The sequence below is a fragment of the Topomyia yanbarensis genome, chromosome 3 (assembly GCF_030247195.1).
Source record: "Topomyia yanbarensis strain Yona2022 chromosome 3, ASM3024719v1, whole genome shotgun sequence".
NCBI lineage: Eukaryota > Metazoa > Arthropoda > Insecta > Diptera > Culicidae > Topomyia > Topomyia yanbarensis.
In genome coordinates, this window is record NC_080672.1 from 254,763,343 (window position 1) to 254,781,217 (window position 17,875).

Here is a 17,875-nt window from a genome sequence, read left to right on the forward strand (position 1 = left end):
ATGCAAAAATGTCGATTTCGGAAAACATGTGGGTTAGCCGCTTTTGGACGCTAGCCATTCATTTGTGTACCTTATGTACAATTCTACAAGCATACGGCAACTCTTAGCTGCAGTTTAAATTGAATTAAATATGATACTTATTCCGCTTGCGTTTCAAAATTATCAAGCAAAAAAACTAGAGTTGATAACCGATACTTCTGATACCGAAAAAGGTTGTAACTATACTGAAAAAAGGCGTTGGCGCCATTTACGGGTCAACGACGGATTTCTATTTGTACTCTCATGAACTGGTCAACGAATGTGTAATACTGTCGGAGCAAAGAGCCACATCTAACATGTTTTTTCGTCCAAGTCGTTTTGATATTGACTGATTTTCTGCATTGATTATAATTAGATACTTGCTGCTTAAGCATTCTATCAATTCAAAATCTAAGCTGTTACAAATGTTGTCTTGTGTGCCACAGTGTGACAATCTTTCAGAATCATCTGAAGGGTATGATTCATTTTGCTGCAAATATACCGAAAAATAAACATCTTTCCTGGCCTATCTTATCAACAATCAGAATATAGCTACTTGTGCGCTCGGATATTATGCCTGCATCAATTGCACTGTTTGTGAACATGAATGGACGAGGTATTCCACATAGCCTTGCCATGCCATTTGTCATATCCAACGAAGACGAGGTTTATAACTTTTCAACGCAGAACTTTCCGTTGTGGAAAGACGGTTCCTGAACCAAAGCTATGGACACTTTTTGTTCTTGTGGAAAGTCGAACAGATTTATTTCTTACAGAAAGCTGTCGGGCAAAACATCGTTCATTTCAACTTCAGCACACATTATACTATAATTAGAAGACAGCACTTTGGCTCACAAACTCACATATCAAGGGAAACATTTTTTTGATACCTCTTCTTTACGAACAATTCAAAGCATTCAGTGCAAATCGTCATGAAATCCAGTCTTAGAACGTCATGTGGTTGTAAAAATGTAGACAATGACACGACTGCCGAACAGTTAAAAATATTGCATCTAGTCTTGAAAGCATCTATTCAGTTCCCCTAGGACTTATAGTATTTCATCGAATTTAATGAAATAGTGCATCAGTCTGCTTCTTGAACCACACGATGAGTCTTGCGCTATTACAATATGTCCTTCCTATTGGAAATCGGTATATAATATCGAAACAATCAAGCTAGATAAACTTGATATTCATGAACAAGTTTTTCGTTGATATCATTGCTCTCTCAGTAGAAGTCTACTTTAGAGCATTGAAGAACTCTACATCCGACATCCCACAAGGAAGTCATCACAACCCAGTAATATTTGTCATCTATTTGAATGACACCAACATAAAATTACAAGGATTCCCGTCGCCAACATGGAGATTTTCCGGTGGACAAAAGATTCAATCGATTTCGAATTTCAGGCCATCAACTAAAATTAACATTTTCGGTAGCTTTTATTCTTTTGGTTCTACGTTGAACACTTAATAAGTTATTCTCGTTCGATGTAGAACGGTCAAAGCTAAGAAACTATCAATTGTACGCCAATTGTCTTTGAAGAGGTTTGTGAAACTCTAAAAGCAGATCTAGGGGGAAATAGAACTATCGTGTTCGTATCATTGTTTTAATCTGCGTAATATATCAGAATCGCTCAGAAGATATGCAAGTACGGAAGAGGGTAACGTAGAGTACAAATCTGCTATTTTCTCAGAATACCATTCGCTTAATAGAAGTTGGAAATGCATCGATCGTTAAAATGTTAGTGGTAACAAGAAGAAATGATGAATATGAGTGTTTTATCCAAATTAACAACCTTTCAACAAATAGTGGGATTTCATTCGAGTTTTCGACCACACTGTATTTGATTCATCTAAATAAATTTCTTCCTGAGTTTATGTTCCTATATTCACAATGTTTTGTAGCTTTGTTATTCATAATAATGATACAAAAATAAATTTTCCGCCATTCACAAACGAGTTATGCTACTGATGTTCAAATATTACACCAATAAAACCAGCAAACTTAGACGAAGATAGAAATAGAGAGAAGCAAAGTGCGTATCCAACATCACCGCCTGTTAGCCGCTCAATCGCACGGCAAAAGGTTGACCTACTTATGGGTCTGGCGACCGCGTTTGAATGTTGCCTGCCTGAAGCTCACAAAGCTTATACAAAGCATGTAGCGCGCATTGCCAGGCCAAATCAGCCAAAAGCGAGTCGAGTCACTTGAGCTAGAGCCGACCAGTGCATTAGTGTACCGTCACGTCGGGCTACTTCGAATATGACTTGTGATTTCGCTTTAATAATGTTTCCGTATTTCTTGCTTGGACTCTGAACTGAATCTATTTCGATCTGTTATTGGTAACATTTTTGTCATGTTCAATCGATCGCCGAAATATTTATTTTTCCTCAGATAGCCAAATACTCTTAAAATTAGTTGTAGGCATAAATAAGCTCATGGCGACGGTACTATGTATGACGGTACTTGAGGTGTTCAACAGTCCGTTACAACCACGTTCAAGAAGAGGAAAATTGCTCTTAGTAAATAACACTCGAAAGTCGCGTTCGAAGGTCAGCTGATGAAACAAAATCGGAGCTTTACGAAACATAAATGAGCGGAGAGGCGAGTCGGTCGACGATCATAGTAGTCGTCGTTTGAGGCCTTGGCCATGGGAGAGGAAACTTAGCTAGGGGCTTGGTGTCGCCGAACGACCAGACGATGATGTTGTAGATCATGCTGAAGTGGGTCAACAAGATGAGTTGATTGTGTTTTATCGTTTCAGCTTTGAAGTTTCGGTTTCATGGAAGGTCGTGTAAGACAAACTATGCATAAATAGTGTCACGTTTTTTATTACATTTGCAATCGATAACGATAACTCCAGTTATTGTTATCATTATTATTTATATATTGTAAATTATTTATATGTTGTAAATTTGTAGTTGACTGAGCGGCACCGAGAAGCTCACGCATTGAATCAGTTCAAATCAACGAATAAAACACTCACTCCAGATCAGATATCAGATATTAGTCGTACTCAATATTACCGTTATTTTTATTGTTAACTTCAAAAATTGTAAATATTTATAAGAATCCTTTTATATCTTCTGTCTACAAGATCGACCGTGAATTTAACTGTTCCCGTGTTCTATTCAGTATAATGCACCCGTTGGTTGAATCCCTCGTCGACAAATTAATCGGGTTTCGAGAAAGGCGACCTAGAACGAACCAGACATTTACAGTATTTGTGTAAAATAAAAAATGTATAAAGCGGAATCGTTAAAGTACTAGCAAATCTAATTCCCATTTTGAATTCTTTCAGTACAATGTTTCAAGTTACCATTGCTCTTGGTAGATCCCTGCCTAAGTTGATAGGCTTAACGGTATTGCAACATCATCAAGCATATTTCGTGCATCAGTGCAAAAGAACCTCTGACAGACAATTGATTTAGGATGATTATTGCATTACACCTCAATAGTGGTGCATCGAGGAGACCGAGAGGATTTTACGTTTGTGTTTTTTCATACTTTACATCAGCTCAAACTAAGATCAATCATTAAAGAATTGTAAAAGTAGAACCCTTTTAGTGTTAGTGTAGCAATAATTCTAGTTTTTAGTACTAGGGTACATTTGTTATGTGTTAGTCGTATATCTCTGTATGTATTCGTCTGCGTATTTGTCACAGATAGGACAGGGAATGAATATGGAACTGTGATATAGGATAGAATATTGGGTAATTTATTAACTCGCTTGCAATTTATTCCTTCCTAGGATTCGCTAATCGCTTTTTTTTCGGTGTTCAATTTGAGCTCTCGATTCGATTCATTAGAAAAGATTAATTTACCAGCCCACGTAAATCATCTGTTCCCTGGCGGGGATCGAAATAAGCTTTGAGCAAAGTTAAAACGCGTTTTCCTCAAATGTCACGTTTTTGCCAAAAAACCAATCCTTTGTGCAGCAATTGAGTTTTTCTCGTGCTGTTTATTTCGTAAACTTAAAAGTAATTTTACACGTGCGAGCGTGTATGAACCTTGTATGTACCAAAGCCCGCAATCTAATTTAGTTGTTTATCATCGATTATGTTGCTTATTATATAAATCACCCCAAACCCACATCCCATATTCCATCCTAACTAACCAAATCTAACATCCGTGACGCCTATGGAGATTGTGTGGGTTTCCCGCATATTCTTATGTAGGTATTCAACTAACATTTCCGTCCCTTTGGCGATCGTAAGGACATGGGCGGGTGTGCAGTGAACTATACTATTGCATAAAAAAATTTCACTGTATCAGCCACCCATGAGTGCGGTCGTGTTTGCTATGCTATGCTATGCACGTAAATCATCTGTTCCCTGTCAGCACAGTATGACAAAATCCTAATAGAAAGGAATTATCGGTAATGGTAAATAAATATCATCATATAAGATTCACGGTCCGATTACGAATATGCGATTGGCCACACGGTTATAAAATCGAATTTATGCACGCGAGTTACATACACACCAGTGAAAGCGACAAGCTCAACAAACATACGAGCCCTTCGCGATCATCCACGCACACCTACTTCCTCAATCTCGCAAACAAAATAAAACCCCGGTGACTAAGTGAACGTTGTAGCACTTATAAATTTACAAACGCAGTCTTAAGAGTGAACCTACAAATGTCCGTTTTTGCGCGATCATGAATCGTTTACGTCGGGAAGTCCCTCTCGATCCTAGCAGGTATCAGATTTACGGCTCGCGTGATCATCCACGAACACGCGACATTCGCATAATGGCCACACGGTAAAAAAAATCAAATTTATACACACGAAGTTACATATACGCTAGCACACGCTATATACAAATGCCCACGCGATGTAACACGTTAACGTAGATACAAACGTTCGAGCCCTTCGCGATCGTGAAGCCCCTACGCCCGCGCATATTTAAACCGCACAATAAATATCACATTCAGAATCACGACCCGCTACAATTAGTCTTAAGCAGTGTTTAAGTTTTTCCCGACTTGTCTGCAATTGTAGAGCGTGATTCTGACGGGGAGCCCTGCCGAGTCCCTAGCTCTACAGTTCCCTGAAGATAAAAATATATGTTAAATGACCTTCAGTGTGACCACTTATTAAAATTATGCCAAATGGGCCTCAATTTACGCAAATTAGAAGTTATGCCAAATGACCGTTACCCTGGCGATAAAAATTGTTCTCCGAAATGTCCATTAGGCCAAACGACGCATATTAGAAATAATGCTAAAATGCTATTTTTTATTTATTAACAGATTAAGGCCGAAGTGGCCTGTGCCGTATACAAAAGATTCCTCCATACCACTCGGTCCATGGCCGCGCGTCGCCAGCCACGCAGTCTGCGAAGGGTCCGCAAATCGTCTTCCACCTGGTCGATCCATCGTGCTCGCTTCGCGCCACGTCTTCTTGTACCGGTCGGATTGCAATTGATAACCGTTTTCACCGGGCTATTGTCCGACATTCTGGCTACGTGCCCGGCCCACCGTAGTCGTCCGATTTTCGCGGTATGACAGATGGGCGGCTCCCCCAACAGCTGATGCAACTCATGGTTCATTTGCCGTCTCCATGTGCCGTCTTCCATCTGCACTCCACCGTAGATGGTACGCAGCACTTTCCGTTCGAAGACACCAAGTGCGCGTTGGTCCTCCATGAGCATGGTCCAGGTCTCGTGCCCGTAGAGAACTACCGGTCTAATCAGCGTCTTGTAGATGGTCAACTTCGTACGACGGCGAACTCTGTTCGACCGAAGTGTCTTGCGGAGGCCAAAGTAAGCACGATTTCCTGCCACGATGCGTCTACGAATCTCTCTGCTGGTATCATTGTCGGCGGTCACCAGTGAGCCCAAGTACACGAACTCTTCAACCACCTCGATTTCGTCGCCACCGATGCAAACTCGAAGCGGGCGGTTCTCATTCTCTTCTCGTGAACCTCTTCCTATCATGTACTTTGTCTTCGACGTGTTGATGGCAAGTCCGACGCGCTTGGCTTCTCTTTTCAGTCTGATGTAGGCTTCCTCCATCTTCTCAAAGTTTCGTGCAATAATATCAACGTCATCGGTGAAGCCAAGTAGCTGAACGGACTTTGAGAAAATCGTACCACTCGTGTCGATCCCTGCTCTTCTTATTACACCTTCCAGCGCGATGTTGAATAACAGACACGAGAGACCATCACCTTGCCGTAACCCTCTGCGTGATTCGAAGGGACTCGAGAGCGTCCCTGAGACACGTACTACGCACATCACCCGATCCATCGTCGCCTTTACGAATCGCGTCAGTTTGTCCGGGAATCCGTACTCGTGCATAATCTGCCATAGCTGATCTTGATCGATAGTGTCGTATGCGGCTTTGAAGTCGATGAATAAGTGATGTGTGGGCACATTGTACTCGCGGCATTTCTGCAGTACTTGACGAAGAGCGAACACCTGGTCCGTGGTAGATCGTTCGCTCATGAAACCCGCCTGGTACTGCCCCACGAACTCTCTTGCAATTGGTGATAGTCGACGGCATAGTATTTGGGAGAGTACCTTGTAGGCGGCGTTCAGCAGGGTGATTGCTCGGTAATTACAGCAATCCAGCTTGTCGCCCTTTTTGTAGATAGGACACACGACACCTTCCATCCACTCCTCCGGTAAAATCTCCTCCTCCCAAATCTTGGTAATCACCCAGTACAGCGCTTTAGCCAGTGGCTCGCCACCGTGTTTTAGTAGCTCGCTTGGTATTTGGTCAACCCCAGCGGCTTTATTATTTTTGAGCCGGCTGATCCTCCTGGATTTCTTGGAGATCCGGGGCCGGTAGTGTAATGTCTTCCGCGCGTGCTCCCAGGTGCGTTACCGTGCCATCCTCGTCGTCTGCTGCATCGCCGTTCAGGTGTTCTTCGTAGTGCTGCCGCCACCTCTGGATCACCTCACACTGGTCCGTAAGAAGATTCCCGTTTGTATCTCTGCACATGTCGGCCTGTGGTACGTGGCACCTGCGCGAGCGGTTCAACTTCTCGTAGAATTTCCGTGTGTCTTTAGCGCGGTACAGCTGCTCCATCGCTTCGCGATCTCGGTCTTCCTGCTGGCGCTTTTTGGTCTGGAAAACCGAGTTCTGCCTGTTCCGTGCCTGTTTATATCGGGCCTCGTTCGTCCTCGTGCGGTGTTGCAGCATTCTCGCCCATGCTGCATTCTTCTCTTCGACTAACTGCTCGCATTCGCCGTCGTACCAGTCGCTTCTTCGGTCCGGGCCCACCGTACCTAGTGCAGTGGCTGCGGTGCTACCTATGGCGGATCGGATATCTCTCCAGCCATCTTCAAGGGCAACTGCGCCTAGCTGCTCTTCCGTTGGTAGTGCCACTTCCAGCTGCTGCGCGTATTCTTGAGCCACTCTGCCATCTTGTAGCCGCTCGATGTTTAGCCGCGGCGTTCGGCTTGATTTTTTGTTACTTGGTACGGTGATCTCCAGGTGACTTTGTGGATATCTTTGCGAGGGAAGAAGGTGCTTCGGATTACCATTCCACGGGAGGCTGCGAAGTTCACACATCGTTGGCCGTTGTCATTTGATACGGGATGCAGGCTGTTAGGCTCGATCACCGGTCTGTACATTGCCTCCCTTCCTACCTGTGCGTTCATGTCGCCGATGACAATTTTCACGTCTCGCAGAGGGCAACCGTCGTATGTCTGCTCCAGCTGCATGTAGAACGCTTCTTGCTCGTCGTCGGGTCTCCCTTCGTGTGGGCAGTGCACGTTGATGATGCTGTAGTTGAAGAAACGGCCTTTGATCCTCAACTTGCACATCCTTGCGTTGATCGGCTGCCACCCGATCACACGTTGGCGCATCTTGCCCAGCACTATGAAGCCGGTTCCCAGCTCGTTGGTTGTACCACAGCTCTGGTAGAAGGTAGCCGCTCGATGCCCGCTTTTCCACACCTTCTGTCCCGTCCAGCAAAGTTCCTGCAGCGCCACGATATCGAAGTTGCGGGGGTGTAGCTCGTCGTAGATTATCCTGTCACATCCTGCGAAGCCGAGCGATCTGCCGAGTTCCATGTTCCGAGTTTCCAATCGTGATCCTTTATTCGTCGCCTGGGTCGTTGCCGATTGTTCTGGGTCGTATTCTCTTCTGTATTGTTCGTTATGTGGGTTTTTTTTAAGGGGCGGCTTATAGGGCCTACGCCAACCACCTGTCCTGCCGGTGGGCCGTCGTGCCAGGACTGCTTAAGGTCCCACCTGGACACCAGGACAGGTTTACACCTTCCGAAGAAGGGTAACCCCCCCCCCCCCCTTCCCTGCCAGCATACGACCAAAGTTCCCACCGGGGTTGGTTACCCGATTTTCACTAAGGTTACTCGTATCCCAGTCGACGCCACGAGGAGGCCAGGGCTAGGAGTTACTGGGCAGGAAGCTAAGGACCGCAAGTGGGGTCTATTTTATGCCTTCAGGTACAAGAGGCTTACGCACTGCCCAGTCATTGTCGACCGCTAAAATGCTATTACCCTGGAGAAAAAGTAATTAAAATGATCATTAGTCTGAATGTGAAATATCTACTAGATGCCCTTCTGCCAAATGAAAATCTCTCATATTTATCTTTCCTATTCTAAACAATAACGACATCCCCGGGTCTCGGTTAAAAGTCGATTTTTAGCGTGATTGCATAGTCTTTCTTTATATCATTTCTCAGGAAGGCAAAAAGTTTGCCTTATGAGTTTTGGCCTTTTGGGTTTTTGGCTATTTGAGTTTTCGGTCATTTCATTTTGCGACCTTTTTGGCATTTGGTCTTTTCACCTTATTTTTTCGGCCTTTTGATTTTCAGTCTTTCGATGCTAAATCTTTTTTTCTTAAATTAATCTTCATATTTTTGTGTTTCGTATTCATCTCGTCAGCAACTAGCACCAACTGGGTGTCTAGTTAGACGGTGTATCTAAACTAGTACCCAAGTTAGCACTAGTTAGGCACAAAAAAAATTTCAGGCAGTTCGCACGACATATGAACGTAAGCAACTGACTTATCCCATGTGATGTCCCGGGAAGGTTGTTTCTTGTTTTTTTTTTTTTTTTTTTTTGTGTAAATGAGAACTCCTTATTGGATGGATAACAATCTTGTGTTTTATCAATTCTATAAATTTATTTAACTGGAGTGATTCGGTAAAATCGAAACAGGTTTTAAATCAGAAATGTTTCCACATGTACACAATATTTGTTCAATGCGCAGAATCATGTTGATAACGTATGTCACATTTGTTATGTTACTCAGTAGATGTTTGTTGAAGACAGATGACCAACACTAGTCATTCGCAGCTTCCCAGCTAACAACAACCGTTATGTGGCATGGTATGACAAAAAAAAACGATTGAAATGTTTTAAAAATAATTTTTCGTTGTGTGAGGTCTACTATATGAACGTGGGCAATGATACGGAATGTTGTTACTAATATTCTTTGTTAGGTTCGTCGTTAAGAATAATATCGCAGAACAACAGTCACAAATGTTTGATAATTGTTCTTGCTTTCAGTTTCGTGGTCTTTCTGTTCTTATTTTTGTGTGTCCTAGGGTGTCCTTTCCAGGCGTAAACTATACATTTTCTAGTTACTATAATTTAGTAGTTAATTTGGAGCTGCTATGTAGGAAAATGAGTTATAGCATATAAATTAAATCCCATGCTCATTAAATAATCGATACCCATAGATAATTTTATGCAATCATATAAGGATGCTTGCAAACAATTTTTGATTTAGTAGAATTGTTAATCAGTCAAAAAATTATGTTAATTTACTAAAAAAACAATGCTTTTAGATGTCATTCATGCGAGGAACCAATTATTCTAGCTATCGAAAAGCTCCGCAAAATGACGGGAAATTGGAATTGCATTGAAACATTGTACAATTTGGTTCGTCAGTGCGCCGTGATGTTGCTGATGGTTTTTCCGTTTTTGTTTTTCACTTCAACGATCGCCGATTAGGGTTCGAATCGGTTTCTGTATAGAAGCAAGGTAACTGTTTGCTATGCACTGAAGCGGGAAACGCGGAGGGTGCCGCTAAATATGTGTAGGCATGTTCTGCGTGCTTAAAAAAATCGCTGCTCACTACTAAGTAATCGCGTGTTACTGGGTTCTCTGCTATTAGTTACTAATACTGACAAAAATAAACTGTGTTGCAATGTCGTTCATATTCATTAAGTTCAATTCTATCATGCTCTGTTGTTCCACCATTCTAACAACGTCATCGATCATATGAGGTGACCTTGCTTCCTTTTTTCGATTAGGTACACCTGGTGGGAACGTTTCATTATGAATGTTACAGGCTTTAGCAATAGGATTTATGATTTCGACTGTGGGAATCTTGCAAATCAGCTTTTTTGATTCCAATCTAATCCAATGATCAATATTTTGTTTACCCACAGGCGTTGGCAAATCACACACAGATGCGGCGTCGGTGCGTACCCCGTATCCAATTCCTGCAGCATGTGGTCTGTACTATTTCGAGGTGAAAATAATCTCCAAAGGGCGCGATGGCTACATGGGCATCGGACTGACCGCACATCCACACTTCAAAATGAACCGATTACCGGGTTGGGATAAGCAATCCTACGGATACCACGGGGACGACGGAAACTCGTTCTGTTCGTCTGGCAATGGGCAACCTTACGGACCCACCTTTACCACCGCTGATATTATTGGTTGTGGTGTAAATTTAGTCGATAATACCTGTTTCTACACTAAAAACGGCCACCATCTAGGAATAGCTTTTAGAGATTTACCGGTAAACCTACTATACACTAGTTTTTCATTAAAATAGCATATAAACGAATTGTTTCGTTTTCTTTTTAGCCACGGTTATATCCCACAGTGGGACTGCAAACCCCCGGTGAAATAGTAGACGCCAACTTTGGCCAGGAGCCATTTAAGTTTGACATCGAAGACATGCTGAAGGAGCTACGAGCGGCGACTAAAGCGACCATCTACAATTTCTCCCTGCCAGACGATCAGGGCGACTGGACTCTGATCTTGCACAAAATGGTCTCCTCGTATTTAGTTCACCATGGTTACAGTTCGACGGCGGACACCTTTGTTCGAACTACCGGGCAGTCGCTGCAGGAGGACATGGTGTCGATAAAGAATCGACAAAGTAAGAACTGTAACTTGTTCATTATTTGTAGACAAATAAGAGTATCGTAGAAGTTATAACTTCATACGGATCGGAAAAAATCTTGCAACTTTAATGTTTTGGGGATGGTTTAAGTTTTGTTGAAAAAAACCTTTATTAAAAAATTTATTTCAAGAAAGATACAAAACAATTGAAAGTCGGTGTATTAATAGTAAATGTATTGACGTGGATAGAAACAATGTTCTGATTGGAACCATATGAAGAAGGAAAGAGGGATTTCCTAGAAATCATGTTTTTTGAGCTCAGAGAAGGACTACAGTAGAGCAACCGTTTGGAATTTTTTTCTGATATGTGTATCTATGGTGTTCAAATAGTTGGAACCCCAATGATCCAAACTTCATAAGTATACAAATACAAACAAATCATTTTCAAAAATATATTTTCTGATAATCTTACTCAAAAAAAGTTTTTATTTTTTTTTGGACCATTGAAGTACACATCTTCGAAAAATTTCGTTACGATTGCTCGATTGTAGTGCCTAGGATAACATCCGTGAGCTCGAAAAAAAACCCTTCTTTTTATTATTTCATATATGATTCCACACAAAATTATTTTTTTTTAAATCTACTTCAACACATTTACTAGTAGTGCGCAGACCTTAAATAAATTATACCTACCGGGAATCTTAGCTTAGCTAGACTAATTGCACTTCGTGATTGATCGAATGAGTGAAAATGCACAATTAACCAAAACAGTAATGCTTGGCAAATGGGAGGAGCAAAGCATTCTCACTATGCTTGTTTCACTGACCCACTACTTTCACGAAACGGTCAATAACGGCGCCGGTTTCATTCAATGCTATTCTACCGGGGAACGATAGGAATGTTAGTTCGACACTCTTGGCAGACAATATGATTTTAGAAATCTACGAAAGTCACTCGCGATCTATTTCCGAGAATTTTAAACGAGCAACTTAAACTCCGGACAGGCCATTGGAAGTGTTGTTTTTTATTTACACTTCAATGATTATATCCAGATTTTTTTTAGGTTCCCTTAAGCTTGTGCTTATACTTAATGTTAAATAGCGAGAAAATGTCTTGAAACATATTCAATTGCTTTTTTTTTCAAATATTTTTTACAGAAGGAAAACTTGCAAAAGAAACGAATGAAATCGTCTCGAAAAAATTAATCGAGGGTTGTAAACAAACCGATGCTTCAACAGAAAACTCGATTGTTTTGTGAAGAGAATATGAAACAATTTTAGCGGTGCTAAATGCGCATTAACTGTATCGAAAGTTTTACTCTGTATGACGATGACGGATTAACATTTCCACACGCGCGTCGTTTGTTTCCCTTCGCTATTAGCATACGACACATAATTCCTCACTAATACAAATCCTGCCCGAAGTGAAACTGAGTCAGATTCCAACCGAACCGCTGTCAAAATGTATGAACTGCCAACAGTTGAGGCAAGAATCCGACCCAGTCCCGGGTCCAAAGAAAAAAACCTGTTTTAATCCACCTAGAGGTGCAAATGTGCCTTTCTCATTTCTCCAAACTATGATCTAATAGCTGGTTCGTACAATATAACATTATGGAAATGTATTTCATTCTTATTACACTTGGTAAGTATATATAAGAGCACCTTTTTGCATTCATCGCGGTATCGGTTTGAATCGGAGTTTTCTATGTGATCGCACTCCACAACCCGTAACTCCGGAGCCGGAAGTCGGATGGAGATGGAATTTAATATCAGTTTCCGGGGACGCAACACCTTTCATTTGAGACTAAGTTGATCAAATCGGTCTAGCCATTTTCGAGAAACCAATATAACCGTAAATCTGAATTTAGATGCTTCCGGATTCGTCGATGGTGGCCAGTGTGGCCAAAGAGACTTTGAATGACTGTTGGTGACCTAGATCTACAGATTCAACAGTTGTGTTTACATTTTGTCAAAAATTTCACCTTTTTACATTCATCGCAGAATTCGTTAGAATCGGGATTTGCTGCGTGATCGTACGTATCACCCTGTAATTCAGGAACCAGAACTCGGATGCACACAAAATTCAACAGCAGCTAATGGACCTTTCATTTAAAATCAAGTTTGTCAAAATCGGTTCAGAAAATTCCGAGAAACCGATGTGGACAAATCAACAAACTTTGTTTTGTAACCATACTCTTCAACTCGTAATCCGGAACAAGATGTCGGTCGAAAATGAAATTCAATAGCAACCTATGGGAATATTATACCTTTCATTTGAATCTTAGTTTGTAAAAATCGGTTCAGCCATCTCCGAGAAACCGATGTGGACATTTTGTTAACAAATCCGCAAATACACACACATACATACATACATACATACATACACACATACATACACACAGTTATTTTGCGATCTCGGCGAATTGAGTCGAATGTTATATGAGACTCGGCCCTCCGGGCCTCGGTTAGAAAGTCGGTTTTTGGAGCAATTGCATAACCTTTCTATATAAGAAAGGCAAAAGAATAATAATTAATTAGCTTAATAAGCATGAGTTCAATGTTATCTTCATGTGATTATAATTTGGAAAGGTTGGTGGAATGGGTTTGAAAGTGTAGGGAATGGGGGGTTAGTAGAGTGGGAGTGGAGGATGCGTCAGAAATCCTTCATCTTATTTCGGTATACGGGGTGGATGAAGGAAATGCGGGCGTGAGAGTGGTCCAAGAGGAGGGGAGTGATGAAGGAGGGAGATATAAGGGCAAGGCGGGGGGGGGGGGGGGCGGCGACGCAATACTCAACTGCATATTTTGCCTTCCATTTGAGACTTGGTTTGAGAAAATCGGTTCAGTCATCACCGATGAACCGATGTGACTTTAATTGTGGAATATGCCCGGAATTCCGGACTTCCGGAATCGTCGATAGTGGACAATATATTCAAAGAATGTTTGATTGGCAATCAGTGATCTAGATCTGCGATTAGAAGTAATTTGGTGACCATTTCAATAGTTTTTAGCCTTTGAGGTATTACGATTGTACCGATTTATATGGGAAATTCCAGTGTATCCTTACTAACACCCCTATAACTTCGGAAGCAAGAGTCGGAACCGAATGAAATTCAGCAGCAATCAATGGCATTACTATATCTTTCATTTGAAGTTTGTAAAAATCGGTAGAGAATTCGTTGTGGAATGGGTGTGATATTAGCTTAGGAACTTGGCGGGTTCCTCGGGGGCGTCATGAACCGTCATAGGTGGCCAATGTGGTCAAAGCTGCTTTGATTGATCATTAGTGATCCAGACCCGCAAACTAGAGTAATGTTACATCAATTTTAATATGTTTTACATCATTTATGTTCAAATGGTGGTACCAGTTTATATGGGAATTTGCTGTGTGACCGCACTCTTCAACCCGTAACTCCGGAACCGGAAGTCGGATCAACTAAAAATTCAATAGCAGCTTATGGGAGCGTTATACTTTTCAGATGAAACTAAGTTTGCGAAAATCGGTTCAGCTATCTCTGAGAAAATAGTGTGAGTTTAAATGACACACACACATACACACACACACATACACACACATACATACACACACAGACATTTGCCGATCTCGACGAACTGAATCGAATGGTGTATGACACTCGGCCCTCCGGGCCTCGGTTAAAAAGTCGATTTTTACAGTGATTGCATAGCCTTTCTTTATATGAGAAAGGCAAAACGGCATAATGTGACTCGTACCTCAGTTGGCACCACAGGGAGGTAAGCGATAGGAGTTCTGTATCAGAGGTGAATGGCGATATAGTTTTGGGACCACTTTTCATCAACAACCCGACAAGTGTATCACATACTTTGGACGCACGAGCCCAATTTTGTTGAACTTCTTCGTATTCTCAGCTTCTTTACCAGTCCTTTAAAAAACCCTCTTCACAATCGTCCAGTAACGTTTAATGGGACAAATGTGAGTGAAATTTAATGAATTTATGTCTCTCAACGAATCTATACCCTTCCCCGTGAGCCAATTGAGAGTTGTTTGGGCGTAGTGCACCGAAGTCCTGGTGCGATGGTTCATAGGGTGGGGAACTGTTATTATAAGTCAGTCGGCACATGCTCGAGCCACGACCGGGAACAATTCTCAGTATCAGTAGAATCGGAGCATTAGCTGCATAATATCTTGTTTACTGCAAATCGGATTCGAAGTCTGTTGAAACAGAATGCGAAAAAGCCGCAAATGAAGGCAGTGTCAATGTTTTGCTAAAATACTATTACTCTGGCGCTGCTCGAATTTCTTATATGCTCAACTCAGTCGGACTAAACTACTAAAAAAATAGTCCACTATTTGAGTAAACCTAACGATGGTGTTAATCGTAGGTTTACATTTAAGACTGATAATACGCAAAAGCTCATGTTCAAAAGAAGGAAAAACTACCCTAAACATTTTTTCAACGATTATTCAATATTTTGTCTCAGCAATGGTTCCCTCCTTTTGGAAAGTAGTATAAATGCTACTAAACCCACTATTGTTAGCTAACAAGCAATATCGTCGGTGTGTGCCGTGTATCACATAGGTTTGAAAAAGTTATTTTATGTTTGCAATCACTACCTATACCTTTGCGTCATTGGCTTCGTTACTTTGTGACGGAGCGTAACTTTGCCATAAATTCCCGCATCCCGCAAGGAATCTTCGTCACCCTTCATGACAACATACGTTCCACAAACCGAGCCACAAAAAAACGCTGTCAACTCTCTCATCTTGAGAATCTTACTTACAATTTGGCCTCATAAATAGATTCGTTTGGAAAGATAAGTTGGCTCAGCTTGAGAGAGAATTTCGAATCTTGCACCAGGCAAATCTTTGAGAATACTTCTCCATGAAGAACTGACTGAATTTCGTTGTTTGTTCATTTCTCCAAACCCCATATTATGCGACAGGAAAAAAAAGAAATGTTCCTAGGGGTACCAACCTATTTTACTTCAAATGCCCGCCTTAGTCTCAAAACATGTCATATTTGAAATCTATCCCCACGAAAATTTTCGATTTGCTCGGAAATTTTAAATTAATTTTAAACTCAAAATCATTTCAAACCAAACTTCACCGATTTTCATTAAATGAGATTAGTACGTATTATGTATTACTACTGCCAATCAACGTGCAACGACACACAAGGTCAAAGCAAGGTTTGTAAACAATTGTTACATCTTCAAAAGCTATTTGCGTATAGTTGAAACGACTATAGAGCATCCTACTCAGATGATTCACTAAATTTGTATTATCTCACATTTCACGATGTGAACTGGTTTTGGTAGCATCAAGACATTCTCAAGATGTTCAAGATGTTTACTGCCCATAATCGCAAGTCAGTCCCATGTTCTATGGGATTCCTTATCTACATGGGACTGACTTCCGATTATGGGCAGTTTAGAAGAGTGAGAAAAGCATAAACTGTTTACTAGTACCGAACAATTTGGAAGACACTTCCCTTTTGAACTTTTGTAACTTAATCCAATTAATTATATAACCCGTACGCTGCCCATAATCGCAAGTCAGTCCCATGTTCTATGGAATTCCTTATCTACATGGGACTGACTTGCGGTTATAGGCATTACGGGTGTTTCTTGAATTTAATATGGAAATGCAGTGTTGATTCCATGATTCACGTCCATTTTGGAAAACATGAAAATTGTCCATGTGCTCCGTTGAACACGGTGTGACATTTTTTTGTCATCTATATGAATGAAGAAAACATAATGGCGTATTTCTCGTTTCAGAAATAATTAAACTAGTGCTATCGGGGCGCATGGGACAAGCAATCGAGCAAACGGTACGCTTATATCCTGGCTTGCTAGAGTCCAATCAAAATCTGCTATTCATGCTGAAGTGCAGGCAGTTCATCGAGATGGTGAATGGATCTGATTTTGACCTAGTTAGTAATCGGAAATGCGATTTTCGCGGTAGGAACTATATTTGAATGTTCTATGTTTTCTTATTTTAGGGTGGTTCAACTCACACGAGTCCAGTGCAAACGTCGGTGATACAATCGACGAAAAGTTTTCAAAATGGAAACTCAATTATCCCGGATAACGGAGACAATCAGGGTTTTAGCAAAAACAATGTCCTTAGGTAAAAGTTTAGGTCGAATTGATTCAACTTGGCTACGGTGTAATGGTTTTCGTGTTTCGCAGTAATAACGGCACGTGTATCGAAGATGACTACTCCAACGACGTGGAGATGGAGAACGGCCATACGAATAATGTGAACTCAAACGGCTACAAGAATGGGACCTCCAACAATAACTTGAACGATTCACTCGAAGAAGACGATGAGGATGACGACGACGAGGGCCGGGACGAAGATATGGGTATGAACTAAAATATCCAATTATAAACCACTCGGCCCGTTACTATCTCTATTCACTTTCAGATGTTGATTCATCGCTATCGCCAAACTGTAAGTCGTCCGCCAGTGCTGGATCTACCCGATCCGGCGTCGAACGAATGTTGGCATTCGGAAGAGATTTGTTCCAAATGAGCCAACGATTGGAGAAGGAACAAGGAGTGAACGAAACCAATCAGAAAATGTTAGAGGTAATGCGTTAATCTAACATTTTCCTGCTTTTAGAAAACTCTCGAATCGATACAAAAAATCGAAATACACAAACTGTTAATCAGGGGGGAGTTGGCAGTCTCACTCTCCCTAATTTTAAAAAGCTTCAAACTTATTCACCAAACACTCCATGTCTTTTTCTATTTCCAAACGTGAACTTGAACCTCTCTTTCTTTTGGTTATTCTAGGACAGTAAACAT

The 17,875-nt window shown here is 41.4% G+C and overlaps 1 protein-coding gene across 1 annotated transcript in view; it reads left to right on the forward strand.

Annotated features, from left to right (window-relative positions):
• The window catches only part of LOC131690310 (ran-binding protein 9), a 76,533-nt gene that overhangs the window by 44,205 nt on the left and 14,453 nt on the right, over positions 1 to 17,875 (forward strand). Inside the window, exons 3-8 of the mRNA XM_058975980.1 lie at positions 10,394 to 10,752; positions 10,821 to 11,118; positions 16,841 to 16,995; positions 17,065 to 17,192; positions 17,255 to 17,430; positions 17,493 to 17,656. Of these exons, the coding sequence (XP_058831963.1) occupies positions 10,394 to 10,752; positions 10,821 to 11,118; positions 16,841 to 16,995; positions 17,065 to 17,192; positions 17,255 to 17,430; positions 17,493 to 17,656 (1,280 nt within the window). The remainder of the gene's footprint in view (positions 1 to 10,393; positions 10,753 to 10,820; positions 11,119 to 16,840; positions 16,996 to 17,064; positions 17,193 to 17,254; positions 17,431 to 17,492; positions 17,657 to 17,875) is intronic.